The sequence below is a fragment of the Anabrus simplex genome, chromosome 2, assembly GCF_040414725.1.
Source record: "Anabrus simplex isolate iqAnaSimp1 chromosome 2, ASM4041472v1, whole genome shotgun sequence".
Classification (NCBI taxonomy): domain Eukaryota; kingdom Metazoa; phylum Arthropoda; class Insecta; order Orthoptera; family Tettigoniidae; genus Anabrus; species Anabrus simplex.
Genome location: NC_090266.1, coordinates 45,029,602 through 45,057,392, shown reverse-complemented (window position 1 = coordinate 45,057,392; position 27,791 = coordinate 45,029,602). Strand labels below are relative to the sequence as shown.

Sequence of the window (27,791 nt, the reverse complement as noted above, 5' to 3'; positions counted from 1 at the left end):
CCATCCCAGACCTATCGTCGGGCTCACTTGAAATCTGTACACCCTAAACCTAATCAGTATATACATGATGCCTTCCAAGTCCTATCGTCGGGCGTGAACTAGGACGTCTCATCATCAACGACTCCAAGAATAAACACGTGACGTCCTAAATCTATCATCGGGCGTCAAAGTGGGTCGTACTGCGTCTCCCTTAACATATCAGGCGAAATGCGATTCTCAAACAACTCTGATATTTAACACTAGATTTCGTCAAACAAATACGCACGACGGAACCCACGTCTCTATTATCAAATGAATGCAAGTCGAAATACAGCAAGTGTCTACCCCTCGAAAAATACAGTAAGTGTCTACCTCATTATAATATGTGAACTCAAAAAAATAAAATAAACGTGACGAACGGTTCTCCACCTCGAACACAATCTCAGCCTGTGCACTGAAGTATTAGGGAAGCAAATGAAAATTCCCAACACACGGGTACCCTTTTAGTGGACGCTTTCAAAATAATAATCATCACCATCGCATTCGAAATTCTCAAATCGCCTATCATCAATTCCAACCATCTTATCCGTGACCTCCCCAATGAACAAATTAAATATAACCCAACCGTGTGTCCAAAGTGCTCTCTGATCCTGAAGATCGTTCATTCTCTTATCATCCATGCGGGCTTTTTGTAACAAAAATCACTGGATGTTTACTACCCAGACTTAACATTTTACAAGAGTCGTTTTCACTTGGAATCTTTCTATAAATTCACACCATAGTCGTCTCAAATTCGGATTGATTGCGGAAAACAATACAGCCTGTTTCACACAGCCTGTTTCTAAATACTTCCTCTACAAAAATACAACTTGTCTCAACACACTTTCTCCTCGCTTTATCCCAGCGGCATTACTTCCATCTCATCTCCACGTACGTATAAATCCATCGCTTTCAATCCCTTTTCCTTCACGACCCTTTTTCATACTTCGATCCCCTGGTGAAAACGATAACCATCATTAAACACATCTCTTACCTTACTATTATTAAGACTTTCAGACCTCAAGAATCCAAGAGCACACCTCGACCTTTCGCAATTCAAGTATACACGATGTCTCAAAAATTTCCTTCCCATTAATGACTGTGACTCTAACAAATTTTTTTTGACATTATCTAAATATGCCTACGATCCTTGTAGAAATAACTGGTTAAATGTAATTTAACAGAGAAGAATTTCCTTATCCCGCGGTAAACATTATTATTATTATTATTATTATTATTATTATTATTATTATTATTATTATTATTATTATTAACCAGCGTTTCTAAATGCAACTGACACCTGAAATTACAATATTCGCCACGACAAATTTACACTTATAACGTTCACAAATCCGCACTTGAATGATATCTCATCTCAACACAAAATTTTAAGCGTCGCATTTTACCGTTCTTGACATGAACTTTACACACTGAAATTTTCACACGCTGACCAAAATTTACAACGCCTTTCGCCTGATAATTACGCATATCACCCGACAATCATCTGGAAAATTTGTTTAGGACAGACAGTAACTAACTAGCTAACTACATAATATAAAATAGACAGACCTGCACATTGGTGACATTCTCAGCATTCTGATTACATCATCTCCAGCAACCTCGCACTTAGCCACTCATTTTCACAGACAACATTTTCATTTTCAACATTTCACTCATCCAAACACTACCCTTCACACACACACGAGATTAAAATTACCATAAATAATGCACTTTCTTTGTAACTTGCACCACGAACTTCCCTCGTTCTGCAGTCGACTCTAACTGTCTGATGCGCCTCCCAGAGTGGTTTCTCTCCCCGTTGTTTCAATAAGAACAGGTGTTCGGCCGATAAGGGAGTAGAACTATTTTGAATCGCTTCCCCCAGACCTTCTTCACTTACAAGAGTACAGGAAATGATAAAAATAAAATCTGCTGTGTAATTTTCAACCAGCCTACACCTTCCCAGTTCGTCTGCAAACGTTCACAGTTTCTCCAATCACTTTTCTTCTTAACTAATATATGGACTTTAGCCACGAACATGTATTGAATTATTGTCGGTCAATCTGGCGCGAATTTCTAATGACGACGGGCACGAGCTCCCGCGGCTTCAAGTTCCAGATCGACACTGAAAAATCTACGGTGGGGGGTTTCTTTTATAATTTCCAGAAGGACGCTATCCCCTCTATGAGGCTTGGTTGTGAAATCTGCCAAATTTGCTTCTAATAGACCAATTTCGATAAGATTTGTCCCAGAACTCCGGACAGACTTGCACTTATGTTCGATGTTAATTTTATAATTTTCCTACACCCACAACAGGAGAAATAAATTGTTTCTGCCCGTGCGTTTCGCGCGTTTTCTTCTGCCCACGACCTTGGCACGTGTAACTAGCTCGCCGTTCTCACGCTAACACACACTTAGGCTTAACTGCATCTAAAATTGTCCCTGGTGTCACTACCTTCACAGAGGGTGTATGAATAATTTTGCTTATTTATTTCTTCCTTTACTATCTTGTCAAAATCCCTCGTTGTGCAGAATTCATTAATTTAGAAAATTGTCGGGCACTCGAGTTCCACCGAGGTGTCCCGGCAATCCACGAGCTCGCCTTGCGGGAACCTTCCCACGCAACATCGGGCTCTTGGGAGCGCAAAATGGCTGCCCTCAAACATACAGTAGTTTCTGAATACCAAATAAATATTTGGGAAAAATAAAAATTTTTCTCACCGTAGAATTATGGGTTCATAATCCACCTACAAACGACGAAATATTTACCCAGAAAGGGGAAATATTTAAACAGATATATTCCTTCAAAATTCTAAATTATACATGGGAATTTTGATACAAATGAACCATGATTCTACGTAAAATTTCCCAGCCGATCTCACTCTTGACGTAGGGCTCTGTTACTTTCACGTATTTCCCTGTTTTCTTCTTCCAACAATAGAATTGCGTTACAGATGTCATCAACAAAGTCTTCTCTTAAGAATGAACATTGTAAACATTCAGCGTCTTCCTCTTCTTTACTCCCACTGCTTGCCTGTCCTTGGAGTGGTGCCTCGACCTGTCTTTCTCTCGACGTGACGATCATATTTACGGGTTGTACTTCTTCTTCTTCTTCTTCTTCGGTGACCATTTCCCCAGCTGGTAAGACTGCGTCATCCTGTAGTGGAATTCTTTCTTCGGCTCTATGATAAACCTTTAAGTTGGCTGCATTGAATATAGCTTCGCTGCTGCCATCCAGACTCTGAATTCTGTAGGAATTATTCCTGAAACTTTTGACCACCTTGAAAGGCCCAACATACAAGGGAGCAAATTTAGCATAGATGTTTTCCTGCGGTTTTGACATCATGGGTCTCCTAACTAGCACCAATTCGCCTTCCTCTAAGGGACGGTGGAATCTCCGGTTCCTCACCCTGCGCAACCGGCGGTCTGCCTGCCGACGTAGATGTTCTGCCGTACTTTGAATGCATAATTCCTGTGACGGGCGGGGATCGATGGGACACTGGATGACACCATGCCAGGATCTCACAGGATACCTATTGAAGTGCACGATAGAGGGAATCCTCCCAATAGATTCGTGTATGGTGTTGTTTACACAAGTCACTATCAGGGGTAGCACATCAACCCACTTGAAATGTTCTTGGGCGCAATAAATTCTACAGAATTTTGCAATCACTTGCATTACCCTTTCGCTAGGATTTCCCTCAGGATGTCTCACGCTGCTCAGGATGTGGTGAATTTCCATATTCTGAAGGGCAGTTTTGAACTGTGCAGAGGTGAACTGGGGACCATGATCTGTTAGAAGGAATTTCGGTGTGCCCATTTCCGGAATGATATTTCGGGAAATACACCTCAAGACTAGCTTGGTGTTAGCTTTTTGCATGGGAAACAGAGTTGTATACTTGGAGAAAACATCGATGGTTACCAACACGAACTTGTTCCCACGCTTTCCTTTCACGAGCGGCCCATAGATATCCATCGCGAACAGCTCTTTAGGTTGTGAAGGTAAGAGAGGAATAGGCGCCTGCCTGATCAGATAAGGGTTTGCCTTAACCCGTTGGCATGTATCACAGGTGATGATGATGTCTCTGACATTTTCCCTCAAATTTACCCAGGTGAACGTTTCTTGGATGGTTGACACAACCTTATCAATCCCTCCATGACCAATAACCCTGTGTACGTGCCAGATCAATCCCTTTCGAAGCTGCGGCGGTACCAAAATTCGGGATTTCACGTGATCGCTGTCCACGAATTTTACCAACATGTTATTCACGTACAAGTAGTTATTTGACAATTTCTGGATGGCAAAGTACCGTGGATCGTCAGCCGGAAGTGTCCCTCGGAGGAAAGAAATCATTTTTCCGCAGAAAGGATCTCTCAATTGCAAGTCTCCCAGTTGTCTCAACTCTGATAGGAAATCGTGGTCTTCCTGAACTAAGTCCAAATGATTCACGGCGTGTTCTTCCTCATTAGGATTTCTGCTTAACAGGTCTGCCAAGATGTTCGATTTTCCGGAACAGTGCTCAATTTCGAAGTCAAATTGTTGTATGAACAAGGCCCACCTAGCCACTCGTTCACTAGCGACAGCTGTTTTCATTATAAAGGTCAGCGCCTTGTGGTCGGTTTTAATGATTATGTGAAAACCATAAATCATTTTCCTCCAATGTTGCAATGCTTGAACAATAGCCAACATTTCCAATTCGGTCACGCTGTATTTGACTTCGTGTGATCTCAACTTTCGGCTATAGAAGGATAAGTAATTCCTATTATGAGGCTGGTCCAAACATTCCTGATATAGGAGTGCCCCGATTCCTACGGTCGATGCATCAGTCTGTACGATAAAGGGTTTCTCAAAATCCGGATACCCTAGCTTAACGCTGTTTAGCAAGAGCTCTTTGGTCTTCCGGAAGGCCTCTTCGTGCTCGGGACTCCATTTCCACCTGTTGTTCTTGTGAAGCAAGCTCTGAAGTGGGGCTACAACCTCCGTATAATTCATGCAATGGTCCGAAAAAAAGTTGCACATTCCAAGGAATTGCCTGACGTTCTTAATTTTGAGCGGTCTTGGGAACTTGTCTATGGCTTGGAGCTTCACCGGGTTCGGGCGAACTCCCTCACCATCAATGACATGGCCGAGAAATAGGACTTCCTTTTGACAAAAATGTGACTTCTTCAAATTGATTTTGAAACCTGATGCCCTCAAATTCTCCAGGAGTTTCCTCAAATCCCTGATATTTTCCTCAAAACTGGACGAAGCTAGCAAGATGTCATCGACATACCGAGTTGTAGCGGCTTTAACTTCATCAGTTAGACATCGATCTAGGGCGCGTATGAGAGCTGCACCGGCGGTTTTCAACCCGAATGGGAGACGATTGAAGACATACGTCTGTTGGTCAAAAAGGAAGCCAGTAAACAATTTAGACTTGAGTTCCAAACCGATATGATGATATGAGGACGTCAAATCAACGCTAATAAAACGTGATTTTCCTCTAAAACGTTTAATAACCTCTTTAATAGGAGGGGCATGATCATGCTCGGGGACTAGGCGTTCGTTGAGGGCACGAGCGTCCAAACACACGCGCAGAGACCCGTCCGGTTTTTGAACCCCGACCAACGGATTCAAATATGGAGTGGGCTGCTTGGAAATTAGCCCGTTCTCCTCCATTTCCTTAATAATTTTTGCAGCTTGCGCATAATACTTGTCCGGTATAGGGTACGGTCTCCTCTTAAACGGTGTCCAATCCGTAACAGCTAGTGCATATGTGAAATTAGGGATTAGACCCGGTTTGGAATCGAACACAGATATATATTCCATTAAGAGAGCTCTAAGTTTTTCCTTCTCTTCTACAGTACCAGGGCATTCCGCGACCTTTAACCCAATTAAGGCCTCGTAATCAGTGTCAACCTCAGCTTCCAAGACGTCATGTAACTCTTCACGATGAATCCCTTCGTCATCTACACTGTTAATTTCGCCAGCGACTCCCTCTAGTGAATTTACAAAGTCTACACATTGGGCCTCCTCTTCGCCATATTCTAATGTTCTATCTTCTCCCAATTCCTCGTTTAGTGTAATGACTTCTGCTCCCTCTTCTTTCCTGAACTTTATCTGGTTCCTGCTCAAGTCAATGACTGCGTTGGTCTCACGGATAAAATCAGCCCCTAAAATTACATTGTAGTGCATTTTGGACATGACTACGAATGCATGAGCGAAAGTTGAATTTCCAATTTGTACGTCCAAATAAGTTTGTACCTTACAAACAGCAATTTTGTCAGGAATGACCCCTCGAATTTTTACATTTGACACCGGAATAATTGGCAGTTTATTTCGTTGTCTCAAATCGTCGAAAAGAGCTTGGGAGATGATGCTAATACTGGCCCCGGTATCTACCAAACTTTTGACATGAAAATTACAGATGCGGACATTTATTAAAGGCAGTTTCTTTACTTGATTGCTCTCCTGTTTTAAATGGTCTTCCACCAAGTCATCAGAGGTAATGATCCACGAATCTATCTGTGCGACCACCCACTCATCTGACGTCTCTTCTTCAGAATCTGGGATGAGGGACTCTGAAAAATCTCCTACTGGGAATTTGAAGTTTTTTTTTTCTATCAAGAGTCGACATTGACTCTTGCTCGAAATTCGGCGCAAACGGGTTCAGACCGGAGTTTCGTTGGTCTTGCCTATGTGCCTTCTGGAATTCCAAACTTTCAGCCCCGAAACAGTCGGTGTTGACGTCCTGGCGCTGTATAGCCCCCTGCCATTTTTTTCTTTCGTGGTCCTTCCTTAACCCGTCGGTGTACTGAACACGTTCACGGTACCGTTCATCCTCATCACGGCGGAAGTTCTGGGTTCGATTATTTCCCCAGTCCCTGCGGTTATTAAGTCCATTCCTGAAAGTCCTCTGGTTTTCTCTGTCCCCATCGTATCGCCTCCAGTAAGGGTTCCTCCTTTGTGGATAATTCCAATTACCCCTACGCCTTTTCCAATCCTCATTTCGTGGATGCGAGGGTTCCCAGTTATTGCGAAACTCACGCCTCCGCTCAGTCGACTGTGGTTTCCCCTGCTCGGGTGCCTCTGGACTTCCCTCTGGAACCTGGCTAACAGTGTTTACATGTTGCTCGTGCGATCGTCCCCCTCTGGGTGCTATTTGATTATGGGTATGATCCAATTGCCTAAGGATCATTTCTGCCTGCATGGGGGTCTCTACCTTTGATGCAATGAGCATCCTTTGTACTTCGGGAGGTAACTGCTTCTGGATGGCCTGTACCAACTCTTGCTCCGAGGGCGGCGCCTCAAGTTCTCTGAACTTTACCATTTGGGCAATAAAGTATTCACTGAACTTTGTAGGGCCTATTGCATTATACCGACGTGAGTATAGCTCTAATCTAAGACTCTGCTGAATTTCCGTACTCCAAAATTTATTGAGAAACGCCCTCTGGAATTCATCAAAGGTATCAAAGTGGTATCGGAAGCCTTTAAACCATAAAAGTGGTGCCCCCTCTAAATATCTTTCAGCTACCCTCAACTGACGTTCCTCAGGAATCTTGGCGTCCCGGATGTACTCCCTGAGATCCTTAAGGAACCCCTTCGGCGTGGTATGTGGACCTCCATTAAATTTCTTGGGCTGGTCCTCATGTAACTTGATCATGTTAATAACGTTGGTGACCCCTGAGCTTTGAGATCGACTGGTATCTATATTCGAGCTCTGACCGTTGCTATTCACATGACTGATATTTGGCAATTGACCACTGAGGTCAGAGTTAACAGCTGTCGAGGTTTGACTTAATACTTTGTCCACCTGGGACTGCATATCTACCACGCTGCTAATCCAACTGCTCACTTCGCTCTTAATGAACCCAACTTTCTTGTCTGTCTCTTCCTGGGCTGACGTGATTTCCCTTAAATCCTGTTCTATACTAATTTGCCTGTCATTGAATTCCCTGGTATGTTCAGTTTTCATTTCAACTAGCTCCTCTTGAATTTCTTTAATTAAAATTTCGGAGTCCTCATTAGCCGCTTGGAGTTTACTAATTGCTTCCTCATTAACTTGCAACAGTTTCTTCTCCATGGTTTCGGTTTTTGACAATACCTGACTCTCCAATTCCACACTAATTTTATCTACCTTATTGTTCAGTGACTGAATGTCCGCAGATAATATTTGACGTTGTTCCTCTATTATGGTTAGCGTTTTCCCCTTTTCCTTATCACTGGAGATCCGCATCTCTACGACCTGTTGTGTAATGTCGTCCTTAAATTCAACCTGACTGTCAATCAGCTGTTTATGCGCCGCCTGGCTCTCCAGTAAATGCTTGTCAAGTTCCTTTCTCATCTCATCCTGACTATCACATAACCTACTGTACATGTCGTGGCTTTCGTCAAAACGCTTGTCCATATCGGTTTTTAAACTGTCATGGATTTTAGAAAATTGTTTATCAAAATCGTTCTTTAAATTGACCTGCACTTCCGCAAATTGTTTGTCAATTTCATCCCTAATTTCCACTCGGCTATCATCAAAACGCTGGTTGAGTTTACCTATCTCACCCCTAACTTCCTCTTTAAGTTCGGTACAAATAGTGTATGTCTCCTGAACTACGTTCTTCAATCCGGCCTTCAACTCATCACTAGACTCTCTACACCTAGCCTGGGTATCCTCGATACTACTCTGTAACTCCTCGATCTTACCATCCAAACTTTCATTATGAGCCTTCATGTCCTCTCTCAAATTCTCACTCTGGACTTTCGTGTCCTCCCTTAAACTATTCAAACTATCACTCTGGGCTTTCGTGTCCTCCCTCAAACTATTCAAACTGTCACTCTGGACTTTCGTGTCCTCCCTCAAACTATTCAAATTCTCATTTGTCTTACTATTTAAACTCTCATTCTGGACTTTCATGTCCTCTATCATCTGCATTAACTTCTCCAAGGTCGCCTGACCTTCCATCTCACAATACCACAAAGAATACAATAATGAGTACGCTGGCTGTTGATGCAACCAGAATACTCCAAACTACTAGGGAAAGAATTCACTACCTACTGCGTTTTCACATACAAACGCTATTATAATTTAATACCGAAACTGACAACATTCCAACAGTTGTCTCATAAAATTTTGTTTAGGTGGCTGGTATCACAAACTTGTTTAATAAAAAGAAAATTCTAAAGTTAATAAGTTGCTCTGGATAAATATCCCAAATGGTTTCGCTTCCGTAAATTAAGTAAATAACGAACATGTTAACGCATAAACTTTGAATGTAATTCAGCGTTACCACTTCCAAAATTTATATTGGCAACATGACATAAGCTTCAATACAGCTTTAAGTACTGGTTTCCTAAAAATGCATTGTGACTGTTATTATTATTATTATCTACCAAGTAGTTACGCTCCTCATTAAACGTGTTAATATCTAGCACTCTCATTGGGCATAATTCGTTTAACTGTGGCTCAGCCATAGTTCTCACCCGCTTGTATTATTTATAATGTGGCTTAGGCCTCAACATTATTTTATAATTTTCTAACATTTATTTCAATGGATAATTTCATTATCGTTATCGTGGCATCGTATCGTTATCGTGACTTTGGGCTCCTCATCGTTATCGTGACATTAAGGCCCCAAAGTTGATGGCGCCACTTCTACTGAACCCTTGAACTTACCATTCCATCGTTGGTCGGCCACGGCTGCTATAGTAGAACAATTTAGAACTCTTAAATCTTGGGTCGTTGCGGGAATAAATTCGGTCACGATCTTAACCAAACGATGGGGTTCAGAAGAAAGCCTAACTACTTGAAATGAGGAGCAAAAATGTGCTTACTAACTTTTATTTAAACTGAAAGAGCACGATAACATCGTTAATTTAATATGCATTCTTGCCACAAAACATAAAAACATTTAATTATTGATTTTTGAAAAGTTCCTAACACAGTCACATTACATAACGTCACTTCGTTTCTTCCAATGTCGAAGAGTTGCTTCAGAGAAGCTAATATGTTAGTGGACAGCGAAACTGAAAAACTGAAAAAGGGAAGACCTGAAAACCGGGCACCTATCATTCCAAACGAGAACTGAGAGTTAATCCACACGATCCGTGGAAAATCTGACTTTCAACAAGTAGAACGCCTGATTTTCTCTTAATTAAGGTTATCCACCAGTCAAATACCCTTCACGGATACGGAACATCCGCCGAATGGACCCTTAATCGAACCAAACTGACTATCAGTTGCTTTGGATAGGTTGCGAAATATTATAGGAAAGCATGGTGTTCACTACAAGTTAATGGCATCATTCACAATTGAAATAAAATTCCACCATGTATTTGTCATTCATGACACCCTTAAGTGATAAGGTACCCCCGATGCTAAACGTGCATCACCCAAACAGCTGTTCGGAAGGAACCAACAACAACATGATCCGAGAGGATCTTACGTTAAGTCGTTCTAAAGGAACAAAACTGCGAAATGCAGGAAACATTTACTAATCATGCATTTAGAAGAAATGCCAAACACTGAAGTTAATCAAAAAGTGAAAAGTCACTTGAAAATATTATTATTGAACCGATTTTCAGGTTAGAAATGGGTTTATTATGCTTAATAAATTTACCAGTCCACGCTAAAATTTACTACAATTTTAAGGAATTCTTTCCCTTGAAAAACAATGCTACCAGTACAGATCTCTCTATTTACTGTCTGTCCCAACACACTACTGGTAAAGTGATTACTTACTTATTCTAACTATGAATACGAATGAAAATACGACAAGATTAAAATATAAAATAAAATTACTGGCTGACGAATCGAAACCGCATTCGCAACTCAAGTCTCATTCTAAAACACTGAGTGTCAATAATGCACACTATCAATGAAAACGGACGTCAAGACGAGGAAACAATAAAGTCCGTAAAAAAATAAATTAACATCTCGAAGTCATACAGCTTAACACGCACGAAGAAACACAGTAAAAATATAATCTAGATCGGGTCGATGTCCCACACTTGGACAGCCCTCGTTTGTCAACAGCAGTCCCGTTATCTCAATGAGAGCTTCGCATAGACCCTCTACAATAAATCATATCGCACTGTAATGGCTACCTTCAACCAGGCCACTTCACAAAAGAAACAAAAGAAAAAGAAAAAATCTAAACTGAGACTTGAGTGTGTACAGCTACCATCCCAGACCTATCGTCGGGCTCACTTGAAATCTGTACACCCTAAACCTAATCAGTATATACATGATGCCTTCCAAGTCCTATCGTCGGGCGTGAACTAGGACGTCTCATCATCAACGACTCCAAGAATAAACACGTGACGTCCTAAATCTATCATCGGGCGTCAAAGTGGGTCGTACTGCGTCTCCCTTAACATATCAGGCGAAATGCGATTCTCAAACAACTCTGATATTTAACACTAGATTTCGTCAAACAAATACGCACGACGGAACCCACGTCTCTATTATCAAATGAATGCAAGTCGAAATACAGCAAGTGTCTACCCCTCGAAAAATACAGTAAGTGTCTACCTCATTATAATATGTGAACTCAAAAAAATAAAATAAACGTGACGAACGGTTCTCCACCTCGAACACAATCTCAGCCTGTGCACTGAAGTATTAGGGAAGCAAATGAAAATTCCCAACACACGGGTACCCTTTTAGTGGACGCTTTCAAAATAATAATCATCACCATCGCATTCGAAATTCTCAAATCGCCTATCATCAATTCCAACCATCTTATCCGTGACCTCCCCAATGAACAAATTAAATATAACCCAACCGTGTGTCCAAAGTGCTCTCTGATCCTGAAGATCGTTCATTCTCTTATCATCCATGCGGGCTTTTTGTAACAAAAATCACTGGATGTTTACTACCCAGACTTAACATTTTACAAGAGTCGTTTTCACTTGGAATCTTTCTATAAATTCACACCATAGTCGTCTCAAATTCGGATTGATTGCGGAAAACAATACAGCCTGTTTCACACAGCCTGTTTCTAAATACTTCCTCTACAAAAATACAACTTGTCTCAACACACTTTCTCCTCGCTTTATCCCAGCGGCATTACTTCCATCTCATCTCCACGTACGTATAAATCCATCGCTTTCAATCCCTTTTCCTTCACGACCCTTTTTCATACTTCGATCCCCTGGTGAAAACGATAACCATCATTAAACACATCTCTTACCTTACTATTATTAAGACTTTCAGACCTCAAGAATCCAAGAGCACACCTCGACCTTTCGCAATTCAAGTATACACGATGTCTCAAAAATTTCCTTCCCATTAATGACTGTGACTCTAACAAATTTTTTTGACATTATCTAAATATGCCTACGATCCTTGTAGAAATAACTGGTTAAATGTAATTTAACAGAGAAGAATTTCCTTATCCCGCGGTAAACATTATTATTATTATTATTATTATTATTATTATTATTATTATTATTATTATTATTATTATTAACCAGCGTTTCTAAATGCAACTGACACCTGAAATTACAATATTCGCCACGACAAATTTACACTTATAACGTTCACAAATCCGCACTTGAATGATATCTCATCTCAACACAAAATTTTAAGCGTCGCATTTTACCGTTCTTGACATGAACTTTACACACTGAAATTTTCACACGCTGACCAAAATTTACAACGCCTTTCGCCTGATAATTACGCATATCACCCGACAATCATCTGGAAAATTTGTTTAGGACAGACAGTAACTAACTAGCTAACTACATAATATAAAATAGACAGACCTGCACATTGGTGACATTCTCAGCATTCTGATTACATCATCTCCAGCAACCTCGCACTTAGCCACTCATTTTCACAGACAACATTTTCATTTTCAACATTTCACTCATCCAAACACTACCCTTCACACACACACGAGATTAAAATTACCATAAATAATGCACTTTCTTTGTAACTTGCACCACGAACTTCCCTCGTTCTGCAGTCGACTCTAACTGTCTGATGCGCCTCCCAGAGTGGTTTCTCTCCCCGTTGTTTCAATAAGAACAGGTGTTCGGCCGATAAGGGAGTAGAACTATTTTGAATCGCTTCCCCCAGACCTTCTTCACTTACAAGAGTACAGGAAATGATAAAAATAAAATCTGCTGTGTAATTTTCAACCAGCCTACACCTTCCCAGTTCGTCTGCAAACGTTCACAGTTTCTCCAATCACTTTTCTTCTTAACTAATATATGGACTTTAGCCACGAACATGTATTGAATTATTGTCGGTCAATCTGGCGCGAATTTCTAATGACGACGGGCACGAGCTCCCGCGGCTTCAAGTTCCAGATCGACACTGAAAAATCTACGGTGGGGGGTTTCTTTTATAATTTCCAGAAGGACGCTATCCCCTCTATGAGGCTTGGTTGTGAAATCTGCCAAATTTGCTTCTAATAGACCAATTTCGATAAGATTTGTCCCAGAACTCCGGACAGACTTGCACTTATGTTCGATGTTAATTTTATAATTTTCCTACACCCACAACAGGAGAAATAAATTGTTTCTGCCCGTGCGTTTCGCGCGTTTTCTTCTGCCCACGACCTTGGCACGTGTAACTAGCTCGCCGTTCTCACGCTAACACACACTTAGGCTTAACTGCATCTAAAATTGTCCCTGGTGTCACTACCTTCACAGAGGGTGTATGAATAATTTTGCTTATTTATTTCTTCCTTTACTATCTTGTCAAAATCCCTCGTTGTGCAGAATTCATTAATTTAGAAAATTGTCGGGCACTCGAGTTCCACCGAGGTGTCCCGGCAATCCACGAGCTCGCCTTGCGGGAACCTTCCCACGCAACATCGGGCTCTTGGGAGCGCAAAATGGCTGCCCTCAAACATACAGTAGTTTCTGAATACCAAATAAATATTTGGGAAAAATAAAAATTTTTCTCACCGTAGAATTATGGGTTCAATAGCTTTAGGGGAATTTAGGGAGATTAAACAAAACACGCCACACACGATGGCTGTCTATGAATGATGTAGTTCAAAGGATCGTAGAACAGTGGAATGCATTACTATCTTATTTTAGTTTATGCGCTGTAGAAGATGAGATAGCGATAGGCTGGGGTCTACTTTAAGCGCTCTGCAAGATGATATTATAAAGGGATATTTTTCATTCTTGGCTTTTTTCCTCCCAGCTGTGACCCAGCTCAATTTAGAGTATCAGGGTACTTCAAATAGACATCACAAGTTGCTTTCATCTTTAGGAGATGGAATGAAAATGATTTTGAAATATTACATGGAAGTCAGAACATGTAAATAACACACCGATTCAAGATATAAATCTCGCAGATAATAGACATTTCTTACCTATTGAGAAAATATATTTAGGAGGTAGAATAGAAGTTCTTATATTGCAGCAGAACAAGAAAGAAATGGAAAAAGGTATAAGAAATTTCAAAGTCAAGTGCCTATCATTTTATGTTGAATTCTGCAAACAGGTTTTTAAGAGCGTGGACTTTCGTGATCCTGTTTTAAGAAATTTGTCCATGTTGAACCCAGAAACTGCAAAAGAGATGGCAGTTTCATCAGTATAATCCTATTAGCTGTACATTTCCCTAATGTAATTACAGAAGGTGTTTATGAAGAGTTAGATAGGGAATGGCAATTAACTAAGTCCACGGAATCGCTACAAGAAAACCAAGAATTTATGAAATTTTGGAACTCTGTTGATGAAATGAAAAATCCTGTAGGTGATTACATATTTCGAATTTAACGAAATTTGTGATGGCAATGCTCTGTTAACCACATTCTTCTGCTACAACAGAACGGGTCTGTTACTATTAATAAGACCAAATTGAGAAACAAACTCCATTTCAGTACGTTGAATGGAGAAACTAAAAACATTCGTCTGCACAAAATGTTCATATTTCAAAACAGCTTCTTGCTTTGGCAACGCCTTCCAAGGATTAAGACAAGAGCAAAATGCGTGAGAACATATTCTAAAAGACAGCCAACATTTGATTAGTGGTATGAAGACAAAAGGCGTGCGTGTGGTATGAATATTCAACTGAAATGCTTGAGAATATTCATAGTGTTCATATGGTTAACATAAATAAATGTCTGTCAACTAGTAGTTAGCTTAGAACTGGAAGTGTTAGAAGGGTGGTGATAGAGATTGCAACATGTGTTCAAATCCCACTGTCGGCAGCCCCGAAGATGGTTTTCCGTGGTTTCCCATTTTCACACCAGGCAAATGCTGGGGCTGTACCTTAATTAAGGCCATGGCCGCTTCCTTCCCGTTCCTAGACCGTTCCTGTCCCATCGTCGCCATAAGACCTATCTGTGTCGGTGCGACGTAAAGCAAATAGCAAAAAAGTATATTTTTATAATTCAATCAATGGTTATTTGTGATAAGTGATAAGCATACTTTGTTTTATATACTGCCTTTATGAATATTCCCACTCTTTAGCGCAAAAACAAGCTTTAGTACTTTTCTTCATAATCTAGTACCTTTTTAGGGGAAGATTTAGTACGAAATTTTTTGTCTGGTGGCAGTCCTTTCTCCCAGTCACTCTCGATCACTGCTGCGATACCCGAGTTTGAAATGGACAGAAAGAGGGCAGAAATCCACGTCATTTTCAATTTACGTTATAAGAAAAAGTTATTTATGTTCATTGCAGTTTATGTATTTTGACCGGATACAATAAGGAGTTAGGCCTACATCCTCAAATATTTTTACAATGTACGTAAGAATTACAATGTTCACTATTACATTTTAAGAGACGCTTTAGAAACACTTTTAATATAATACGGAGTTAAGGTGGATAAGCTGTTGCTTGTGGTTATTTGAGTTTAAATTATCTGATAAACTCGCCAACAATCCAATCATTCTTACCGGGAATAAAATCACCGAGGTTATTTATTTCTAGGCATACTGTACATCTACCTGGTAGATATATTTACGTTGTTGTACTTTAGGGGCTGCCTGGCCGAGGCGGTAAAGGCGTGCTCGGTTCGCCCGGAAGGACGTGGGTTCTAATCCCCGTCAGGAAGTCATAAAATTTAAGGTTTCCACTTCCGGAGGAGCATATGGCCCTGAGGTTCACTCAACCTACACCAAAGGCGGCCGGGCGTAGAGCTAACCACTGTACCCCATCACGTGCCGAGGTTAACAATGGTGGAAGCCTTTACCTTCCACTCCTCCAAGGGCCTTCATGGCCTGTTCGGAGGTGACTACTTTTTTGTTGTTGTTGTATTTTAATCTTGGATAGTAAATATCTATGTCCTCACTCGTGATGAAACTCCCTGTCATCGGACGCCTGTTAAATTTTAATTACTATTTTTCAGAAATTCATTGAATAGGGAAACTCACTCAACACTATAGCACTGTGCAAAATAATTGTTGCATTGCGTAATTATATTAATTTTCGCTTAATGAATAACAAGGAATTTTACTTTTTTTAATGAAAATAGTCATTCCCATGCAAGGAATTGTAAATCGTAGCTTGTAAGCTTAAACTCTGTACCTTTGTAGATGGTAACACAATCATTATAACGTATCAGTTTTCTTTGAATGTATCAATATAAGGAAATTAAACTATTTATATCCAACATAGTATGAATCAAACCGGAATATCTTGAAAAGGTGTCCGACTCGTTGGCTGAACGGTCAGCGTACTGGCCTTCGGTTCAGAGGGTCCCGGGTTCGATTCCCGGCCGGGTCGCGGATTTTAACCTTAATTGGTTAATTACAATGGCGCGGGGACTGGATGTATGTGTTGTCTTCATCATCATCTCATCCTCATCACGACGCGCAGAAAGACCTGCACCTGGCGAGCCGAACCCGTCCTGGGATATCCCAGCACTAAAAGCCATACGACATTTCATTTCATCTTGAAAAGGTCAGTTTTTGTTGCGACTATATATTTTTATTTTACAACCTCGGTGAGTAGTGGAGGAGAGCTTCATAATTACAACCGAACGTAATAATGCATCCTCGCTTCCCTGCAAAGTGTGTTCGCTCTCTCGCTTCACTGTTACGTCACGCCAGCCCGGCCGCACTGGGCTAGCCTCGACGGGCGCCCAGCTCAGCACCTCTGGTATAGAGTTATTGTGAGCGACTACAAAAGTACTTCGCAATGTTCTGAGATGGATATCAGACAATGGCATGATGATAAATGGGATGTGAAGTCAGGTTATAAGTTTCAGTACGAGGAAAAGTCCTCTCCGTGTTACTTACTGTGTTGATGGGGTGATAGTGCCTCATGGGGATCACTGTAATTATCTTCAGTGATCTTCACTGGGGTGGTCACATTAATGAGGTTGTAAAGAAAGGTTACAGATCTCTTCACATTGTTATGCGGGTATTTAAGGTTGGTAGTAAGGATGTAAAGGAGGGGGCGAATATGTCTTAAGACCTCAATTAAAGAATGGTTCCAGTGTATGGGAACCACACCAGGATTACTTGATACGAGAAGTGGAGAGGATGCAAAGGAAAACAGCACGATATATTTATGGTGGTTTCCGACAAAAGAGTAGTGTTAAGAAAATGTTGCGAACTTCGGGCTGGTAAGACTTGGGAGTAAGGAGACGAGCTGCTCGACTATGCGGTATGTTCCGTGCTGTCAGTGGGGAATTGGCATGGAAGGACATTAGTAGACGAATACGATTCAGTGTAGCTTTTGAAAGTAGGAAAGATCATAATATGAAGATAAAGGTGTAATTCACGGGGACAAAACATTTGCACGTTTCTTGAAAACATTTAAGAGAAGGCTAGATAACCTATAGATAGGGAGTCTGCCGCATGAATGACAACCCGAAAGGCAGATCATTGATTGATTGATTGATTGTTTGGAGGATAGGCTTATTGGCACAAGTAACTGGAAGCAATACCAGTCTCTGATCTTTCATGACTCACCAGCTTCGATCCTTGCGTGTAGGGTGAAATAAGAAGTACCTCTATGTCACTAAAAGGGAGATGCGTAAAACTTAACCCTATGGCGTGACCAAATATTGTATACAAGAGTTAAGTTACCAAAAATATGTACAGGTCAATGCGTTTATTTATTTATTTATTTATTTATTTATTTATTTATTTATTTATTTATTTATTTATTTATTTATTTATTTATTTATTTATTTATTTATTTATTTATTCCTGACTTACATTTGTGGCGAAGTTAGGGCTCACGGCCCTCTCTTACACTTAACCACTATAAACAGAATTTAAAAATGTAAACATAAAAGTAAGATATAGAAATTCTAAAAAGAAATAATACTACAGACAGATAATTCTAAGACTACCGGTAAGTTAGGCCTACATATCAGTACAGCAATTAATGTGATAATAATAATAATAACAATATTAATAATAATAACAAAAATAATAATAATAATAATAATAATAATAATAATAAATGAAGAAAACCCATTCACACAACATACACACAATGACTCACACAACTCAGTTTTATGTTACCAGGAAACACTTTCTGCAGGCAGATTTGAATTTATGAGAGGAAGTAAGGTGCCGAATGTCCATTGGGAGTGTATTCCAGGGTCTCGATGCGGTAACTAAAAAGGAATGATTGTAAGAATTCGTTCGACTTAGTGGAATTTCAAGTAAGGAACCAGAACGGGTAATAATTTCATGGAATGAGGAAAGAAAACGAAAATTAGAAGAGAGGTAAGTAGGAGTGTTCGTCGAGAGCATTTGGTAAACAAGTGTCATTAGGTGATAATTCCTTCGTTCATTTATGCGTAGCCATTCCAATGTTTTGAAATATGGTGTAACATGAGTGTCATGTCGCAGTTGGAAGGCATATCGTATGCATGAGTTTTGTGCTCGCTGAAGTCTCAAAGCTTGTTCAGCATTTAGATTGACTAGTACTGTATCACAGTAGTCTAAAATTGGGAATAGTAGTGCTTGGATTAATTTTAATTTAAGTTTTTGAGGAAAAGAATTCTTGTGACGTTTCAGGGCATATAGAGCTGCATGAACCTTTCTACATACATTTGTTACGTGTTCATTCCAGGTCAGATTCTCATTGATGGAGATTCCAAGATTAGTTACATTTTTAAGGTACGGTACAGCAATGTCATTGATTATGATTGGAGGAGGATTGATATTGCTTATTACATGTAATAATTTAGAGTTTCCTATGATAATACTTTGTGTTTTACGAGGATTTAGGAGTAAGTGGTTGTTTTTAGCATAGGCGGTAAGCCTTTCAATATCCGAATTAATGTGCTGAACTGTTTCATGTAAATTGTTTGTAGTGGTGTGTTTGTATATCTGCATATCATCAGCATATAAGTGGTAGTTGCAATACTGAAGTGTGGAAGATATGTCATTAATATGCAAGACGAACAGTAAGGGCCCTAGAACAGACCCTTGAGGGACACCGGATGATTTTACAGCCCATTGGGATCTTTGATTGTTTACCACAACGCACTGGCGACGATTTGTAAGGTACGACTTAAAAAAATTAAGGGCTATCGGGCCGATATGCAGAGAGCGTAGCTTGGATAATAGTATGTCTATATTTACCGTGTCGAACGCACTACTAAAGTCAAGGAGTGTCAGTATCGTCACCTGCCGTTTGTCCGTTGCTAGTCTTATGTCATCTGTGACCCGGAGATCATAATGAGGTCCATCGCAGCTTCGTTGTCTCATAATTATCGGCACATAGTTAATTACCATTGTATCAAATTGATCCAGTTTTATTTCCATAGCGTTATATGATAAAATTGTAGGTTCCTAGGTATTGTCTGTTGTCAGTACTGTTTATGTGTAGGCACCAGCAGAGCAGAGCCCGGAGCTGAGTCATGCAGTGTATAACGGCATATTACCAATGTCCCGTGCCTAAGATATCGGTATATTTATCTAGTATCCATAGAAACACATTTTACTTTGGCTCACAAGTATTTCGTGAAATATTCCGGGAAGTTTATCGTACGATTAAAAGGGAGTGCGTTATATGTATATACACTCATGTTCATAAAAAACAGAACACCTTGAAAGACTAGAGATAGGAAGTTCATATTCACAGGACATGTGCATTAGTATGTTCTGCAGAAACGATTAATGTTTCAATCACCCAGGTTCAGCATGTGTCCTGTTGCCTAGTAGGCACTGAGTCTTCCATGGGCACTGATAACTTGTTCTACGCGTGGTGGTATCGACGCGTATAAGGCGCGAATGGCATCCTTGGGTATAGCCATCCATGCTGCATTCACCTGGTTCCACAGTGCATCTTTGGTGGTTGGCATTGGGTCACAGCGCCGCATCCGTCGTTTCACCATATCCCACACATTTTCGGTTGGCGACAAATCCGGTGATCGGGTGGGAGAGGGCAACAGTATGACATCCTTTGACAACAAGAAGGCACGTGTTCGTGCAGGAACATGTGGTCGCACATTTTCCTGCTGAAATATGGCGATTAGAGTGTCGTGCAGAAAGGGTGTGGCTATGGGTCGCAAGATGTCATTCACTTAGGTCAAACTGGTCACAGTGCCCTGGACAGGCACCAACTGTGATTTTTGGTTGTACCCAATAGCACCCCACACCATAAGGCTTTGAGTTGGCGCTGTATATCTTATGCGAATGCAGTCACTATGATGACTCTCCCCCTGTGTGCGGCGAACCAAAATGCGGCCATAATTATTTTCAAACAAACAAACAAACAAACAAACAAACAAACAAACAAACAAACAAAACCTGGATTCGTCCGAAAACACTATCTGCTGTCATTCATGTCCCTGGTGATATCGTTCCATACACCACTGCAGTCCAGCATGTTTATGCACATTATTCAAAGGTAGGCGGAGAAGTGGACGACGCGCCGGTAACCCTGACCGTAATAAACGGTGACGGACTGTCACTCCTGATAGTGTACGATGTGTTACTCTGTTGCACTGTTGCGCCGGAGCCGAGAGGACGCAGATCTGTCCTGTAATGCCATTCGCATGAGGTGTCGATCTTCTCGGGGGGGGGGGGGTCTGGGTGGTGCGACCAGGCCCATCTCGTCGTGTTCTAGGGCCTTTTGTGAACAATTCTGTACACACCCGTTGCACTGCCGACGCACTTCGTCCCACACGAGCAGCTATTTCACGTTCTCTCATGCCAATAATGTGCCCTATTTCAAAATCACTCATTTCACGGTACAGTTCTCGCATATGTCTGCGAGGCATCCTGCTCATCTGCTCAAATCACACAGATCCATTACATTCGGTTTATAACGACAACGAGAACCGTGGGCACATTTTAACAGTCGGTGGTGGTGCGCCGAGATATCGATGTAGACCTTGAACCTGAGGGCCGACATGGTTCAAATGCTAATCATTTCTTCAAAACATACTAATGCATATATCCTGTGAATATGAACTTCCTATCTCTAGCCTTTCAAGCTGTTCTGGTGTTTTTGAACATGAGTGAATTTTTTTTTTTCAATTTTTAAAGGTCGAGTTGGTCGTGCGGTTAGGGTCTCGCAGCTGTGAGCTTGCATTCGGGAGATGCTTTCACATGTTTACACCAGGAAAATACTGGGGCTGTACCTTAATTAAGGCCACGGCCTCTTCCTTCCCAATCCCAGCCCTTCCTAATCATTCTGTCGCCGAAAACCTTCAATGTGTTAGTGCGATGTTGAACAAGTAGCATAACGAGCAAGTCGCCGCGTGGTTAGGGTCGCGCAGCTGTTAGTTTCTATACGGGAGATAGTGGGTTCGAATTCCACTGTCGGCAATCCTGAAGATGGTTTTCCATGAAATCTCATTTTCACACCAAGTGAATGCTGGGGCTGTACCTTAAGGCAATAGTCGCTTCCTTCCTATTCCTAGCCCTTTCCTATCCCATCGTCGCCATAAGACTTATCTGTGTCGGTGCGACGTAAAGCAAATTGAAAAAAGAAGCAAAAAAAGTGTTGTTCTGAACGTGTTGTTGTTTGAGTCATCAGTCCATAGACTGGTTTGATGCAGCTCTCCATGCCACCCTGTCCTGTGCTAACCCTGCTAAACTTTTCATTTCTACGTAACTATTGCATCCTACATCTGCTCTAATCTGCTTGTCATATTCATACCTTGGTCCACCCCTACCGTTCTTACCACCTACACTTCCATCAAAAACCAACTGAACAAGTCCTGGGTGTCTTAAGATGTGTCCTATCCTTCTATCTCTTCTTCTCGTCAAATTTAGCCAAATCGATCCATTCTCACCAATTCGAATCAGTATCTCTTCATTCGTGATTCGATCTATCCATCTCACCTTCTGCATTCTTCTGTAACACCACATTTCAAAAGCTTCTATTCTCTTTCTTTCTGAGCTAGTTATCGTCCATGTTTCACTTCCATACAATGCCACGCTCTGCACGAAAGTCTTCAAAATCATCTTTGTAATTCCGATATCAATGTTTGAAGTGAGCAAATTTCTTTTCTTAACAATGCTCTTCCTTGCTTGTGCTAGTCTGCATTTCATGTCCTCCTTACTTCTGCCATCGTTAGTTATTTTACTACCCAAGTAACAATATTCATCTACTTCCTTTAAGACTTCCTTTCATAATCTAATATTTCCTACATCACCTGCCTTCGTTCGACTGCACTCCATTACATTTGTTTTGGACTTATTTATTTTCATCTTGTACTCCTTACCCAAGACTTCATCCATACCATTCAGCAACTTCTCGAGATCTTCTGCTGTCTCAGATAAAATAACAATATCATCGGTAAATCTCAAGGTTTTGATTTCCACTCCTTGAACTGTGATTCCCTTTCCAAATTTCTCTTTGATTTCCTTTACTGCCTGTTCTATGTAAACATTGAAAAGGAGAGGGGACAAACTGCAGCCTTGCCTCACTCCTTTCTGGATTGCTGCTTCTTTTTCAAAGCCCTCGATTCTTATCACTGCAGACTGATTTTTATACAGATTGTAGATAATTCTTCGTTCTCGGTATCTGATCCCTATCATCTTCAGAATCATAAATAGCTTGGTCCAATCAACATTATCGAATGCCTTTTCTAGATCTGCGAATGCCATGTACGTGGGCTTGTCCTTCTTGATTCGATCCTCTAAGATCAGACGTAAAGTCAGGATTGCCTCACGTGTTCCTACATTTCTTCTGAAGCCAAATTGATCTTTTCCCAACTCAGCTTCAATTTGTCTTTCCATTCTTCTGTAAATAATACGTGTTAAAATTTTTCAGGCATGAGATACTAAACTAATGGTGCGGTAGTTTTCACACCTGTCAGCACCGGCTTTCTTGGGAATAGGTATAACAACATTCTGCCGAAAATCGGATGGGACTTCTCCTGTCTCATACATCTTACACACTAAATGAAATAACTTTGCCATGCTGGTTTCTCCTAAGGCAGTCAGTAATTCAGAGGGAATGTCATCAGTTCCAGGTGCCTTGTTCCTATTTAGGTCACTCACAGCTCTGTCAAACTCTGACCTCAAAATTGGGTCTCCCATTTCATCAGCATCAACAGCCTCTTCATGTTCCAGAGCCAAATTATCTATATCTTTACCTTGATACAACTGTTGGAAATGCTCCTGCCATCTTTCTGCTTTGTCCTCTTTCCCTAGAATTGGCTTTCCATCTGAGCTCTTAATATTCATACACCTAGATTTCCTTTCTCCAAAGGTTTCCTTGATTTTCCTGTATGCAGCAACTACCTTTCCCAGGACCATACAGCCTTCGACATCCTTGCACTTCTCCTTCAGCCATTCTTCCTTAGCTACCTTGCACATTCTCTCCACTTGATTCTTTAATCGCCTGTATTCTTTTCTGCCCTCTTCATTTCTAGCATTCTTGTATTTTCGTCGTTCATCAATCAGGTCTAGTATCTCCTGAGTTATCCACTGATTCTTAGTTGATCTTTTCTTCCTTCCTAACATTTCTTCAGCAGCCCTGCTGACTTCATTTTTCATGACTGTCCACTCTTCCTCTATAGTGTTTCCTTCAGCATTTTCATTTAGTCCTTTTGCAACATGTTCCTTGAAACAATCCCTCACACTCTTTTCTTTCAACTTGTCTAGATCCCATCTTTTTGCATTCTTTCCTTTCTTCAATTTCTTTAACTTCAAATGGTATTTCATTACCAACAAGTTGTGGTCAGAGTCCACGTCTGCTCCTGGGAAAGTTTTGCAATCCAACACCTGGTTTCAGACTCTCTGCCTAATCATAATGAAGTCTATTTGATACCTTCCAGTGTCTCCAGGTCTCGTCCACGTATACAGCCGTCGTTTGTGGTGTTTGAACCAAGTATTGGCAAGGACTAAATTATGATCAGTGCAGAATTCAACCAGCCGACTTCCTCTTTCGTTCCTTTGTCCCAATCCAAATTCTCCAACTGTACTACCTTCTGTTCCTTGGCCTACCACTGCATTCCGGTCTCCCATCACAATTAGATTCTCGTCACCTTTTACATATTGTATTAAATCTTCTATCTCCTCATATATTCTTTCGATTTCTTCATCATCCACTGAACTAGTAGGCATATAGACCTGCACTATTGTGGTGGGCATTGGTTTGGTGTCTATCTTGACGACAATAATTTTTTCACTATGCTGGTCGTAGTAGCTTACCCGCTGCCCTATTTTCTTATTCATTATTAAACCAACTCCTGCATTTCCCCCGTTTGATTTTGTGTTGATAATTCGGTAGTCGCCTGACCAAAAATCTTGTTCTTCCTGCCAACGTACTTCACTTATACCAACTAAATCTAACTTTAGCCTATCCATCTCCCTTTTCAGATTCTCTAACCTACCACAACGATTCAAACTTCTAACATTCCACGCTCCGATTCGCAGAATGTCAGTATCCATCTTCCTGATGATCGCCCCCTCTCGTGTAGTCCCCACCCGGAGATGCGAATGGGGGACTAGTTTACCTCCGGAATATTTTACCCGGGAGGAAGCCATCATCAGTACATCATTCATACAGAGAGAGCTGCATGTCCTCGGGAGGTAGTTACGGCTGTAGTTTCCCGTTGCTTTCAGCCGTGTAGCAGTATCAACACAGCTTAGCCATGTTGAGTATTATTACAAGGCCGTATCAGTTATTCATCTAGACTGCCGCCCTTGCAACTACCGAAAGGCTGCTACCCCCCTTTCGATGAACCATTCGTTAGTCTGGTCTCTCAACAGATACCCATCCGATATGGTTGCACCTGCGGCTCGGCTATCTGCATCATTGGGACACGCAAGCCTCCCCACCGCGGCAAGGTCACATGGTTCGCAGAGGAGGGTTCTGAACGTACCAAAACAAAAGGAATATTCTGTAGATATGAGACAAGCTGCCTTGTATGTCTTAAAAGAAGAGAATGCCAATCTAGTGTTGGTAGGGTGTTTAGAATATTTATCTGCTGGTAAATGTATGGAATCGACGTCAACAGCAAGAAGGAAGTGTACACCAGTGTTAAGTGTACGCCTCGGAAAACAACCTTACTGAAGGATAGAATAATTCGGAAGCAATCAGTTGCTGTTCCCAAGAAATCTCCAAGGGAAATCAGGGATTGTTTACAAGAATACCATGGACTAGGTATTCATGTTTCCACTGCAAAAACGCCGTTTAGCAGCTGCTGATTTAGATAGTAGATGAGCTGCAAGAAAAGTGCTGATCTGTCCAAAGAACAGAAGGGGCAGGTTAGAGTTTGGAAAGGGGTAGGTCACGTGAAAAAATAAACATTGGTCGAAGGTCTTATTGAGCTATGAAAGAACGTTCAACCTTATCTCATCGGACGGTATCAGGTACTGTATATTCGTCGATCAACAAACCAGAGAAACACTGTACAAGACCAAGTACTAACCATTATGTCAGCAAAACAGTGATTCAGTGCATTTCTCCGGCCACGTGAGGAATTTGTGTTCAAAGAATAAAGTCAAAGTTTTGGATTGGCCAAGCCAAAGCTCAGATATGAACCTTACTGGATATCTGTAGGAGAAATTGAACCGATGTGTATGTTGCAGAAATTACAAAATAATAGTTGTGTTAATACAAAATTTGTTTTGTTTTGTTTTTAAATATCTAAGGCCATCTCTTTTCAGTTTCGACTCGGTTAATTTATAATTGTTAGGTTCGTCAGTCCGCCGAAACTTTAAAACTTCAGTTAAACATTTAAGAAAACACTAGATCTGTCTCAAGTATACTTGTGTTTATGTTGGTAACTGATGTTTAGTAATTTAAACTGCTTTCTGTTTTCTTAAAAGAATTTCGAAAAAATGCTACCTGCAAAATATATACCTCAACAAAAGTTTGGAATATTGGAGTAAATGTTTTGTGGGTTAACACATGAATAAATGAACTTGGTATTTGTAATTTCAGGAGTAAGATCAAGCCCTCTCTATATATTTAACATTTCGAATGAATTATTCTTTATATAAACAAAATATGACTTGATTTGATGTATCCTTTTCTTTAACTAGTAAACAAAAAGCAAAGTCATCTCCGTACAGGCCATGAAGGCCCTTGGAGGGTTGGAAGGTAAAGGCTTCCACTATCCGTAACCTCAGCACTTGATGAGGTAGAGTGGTTAGCTCTAGGCCCGTCCGCCTTTGCCCCCAGCAATTAACCTAGTACTCATTTTTGGTGTAGGCTGGTGTAGGGCCATGTGCACCTCCGGAAGTGGAAATCTCGTTTCTTAAATTTTACGACTTCCTGACGGGGGTCGAACCCACGTCCTTCCAGTAGAACCGAGCACGCCTTTACCGCCTCGGCCAGGCAGTCCCTTGTCTTTAACTGGTACCTATTCTAAACTTTTGTTGAGGAGTGTACTTTTGAGCGGTAGTGTAGGCTGCGTGACTTTACCGATACTTCCCCTCCCATCAGCTATGTGGAAATTCCGAAACGTGCTTTAAACCAAACACAGAACAACTATGAACATGGGCTCGTCCATGTACCGTGTTCATTGGTACTGTATAGCTACATACAAAGGAGTCTTGTTTTTACGAGTGTCAGTAATGGCTGCATGTTTGAAGTACGTACTTCCTCTCTTACTTATATAGTTATTTATATGGGCCTTGGTGTCCTATATTTTACTCTGAGGTGCTTATTTGTATGGGAATAAGCTAACATATGCCTTGGTGATCATTGCTGTCCTTTCACTTGAAGTAGAAGTTTCGTGGTACTTACTTGGCACGCTGGGCGGAAGTGCTGTCTTGTGAACCCCTGAGGCAGCTCCCTAGTTAGGTCTATATGAATAGAGTGTAGCAGCTATTTTGCATATCAGCCCTTGCCTCAGTTCTTGAATGTTAGGCTGATAAATCTAATAGGTCATAAGTTATGAGTTGCGAGTCCCTGCGGCAGCCCACTAGTTAAGTCTAAACGAATACAGTATAGCAGCCATCTTGCATAATAGCCCTTGCCTCACTTCTCTAATGTCAAACCGATCAAACTAATAGGTCATAAGTAACAGGTTGTAAGCCCCTGAGGCAGCCCTCTTGTTAAGGTCTATACGAATAGAGTATAGCAGTCATCTTGCATAGTAGCCCTTGCCTCATTTCTCGAATGTCAGGCTGATCAATTTAATAGGTCACAAGTTACAAGTTGTGAGCCCTTGAGGCACCTCTGTAGAGTTAGGCCTATAAGAACAATGTATCGCCATTAGCTCCTGGTCCATCTCCTTAAATTTTGTCTCATATAACCAATGTATAGCAACCGTCTTGCCTCGGGGGCCCTAGCACTAGGAAGTTGTTCACGGCCGCCATCTTGCGCAATCGCCCCTAGGTTGTCTCCTTAAGTCCTATGTCTCCTTGAGCCAGCTTCGTCCATAAGAGCCTATGTATAGCCGCCATCTTGCGCAGTAGCCCCTGGGTCAGCACCCGGGAGTTAGTCCCATAA

General features: G+C 41.1%; 1 protein-coding gene across 11 annotated transcripts in view; it reads left to right on the top strand.

Moving 5' to 3' along the window:
* Nucleotides 1-27,791, top strand: part of DPCoAC (dephosphocoenzyme A carrier) — a 569,632-nt gene that overhangs the window by 229,948 nt on the left and 311,893 nt on the right. The window contains exon 1 of one of the 11 annotated variants that reach the window (XM_068226065.1): nucleotides 19,022-19,039. The exons of 8 other annotated variants lie outside the window; for them this stretch is intronic. Coding sequence is in view for 1 of the 3 variants with exons in the window: in XM_067140246.2 (XP_066996347.1) it covers nucleotides 26,920-26,928 (9 nt within the window). In the remaining 2 variants the exon portion in view is untranslated. Of the gene's footprint in view, nucleotides 1-19,021; nucleotides 19,040-26,878; nucleotides 26,929-27,791 lie in introns of those variants that run through there. 2 more of the 11 variants (XM_067140246.2, XM_067140256.2) reach the window with 2 other exon arrangements.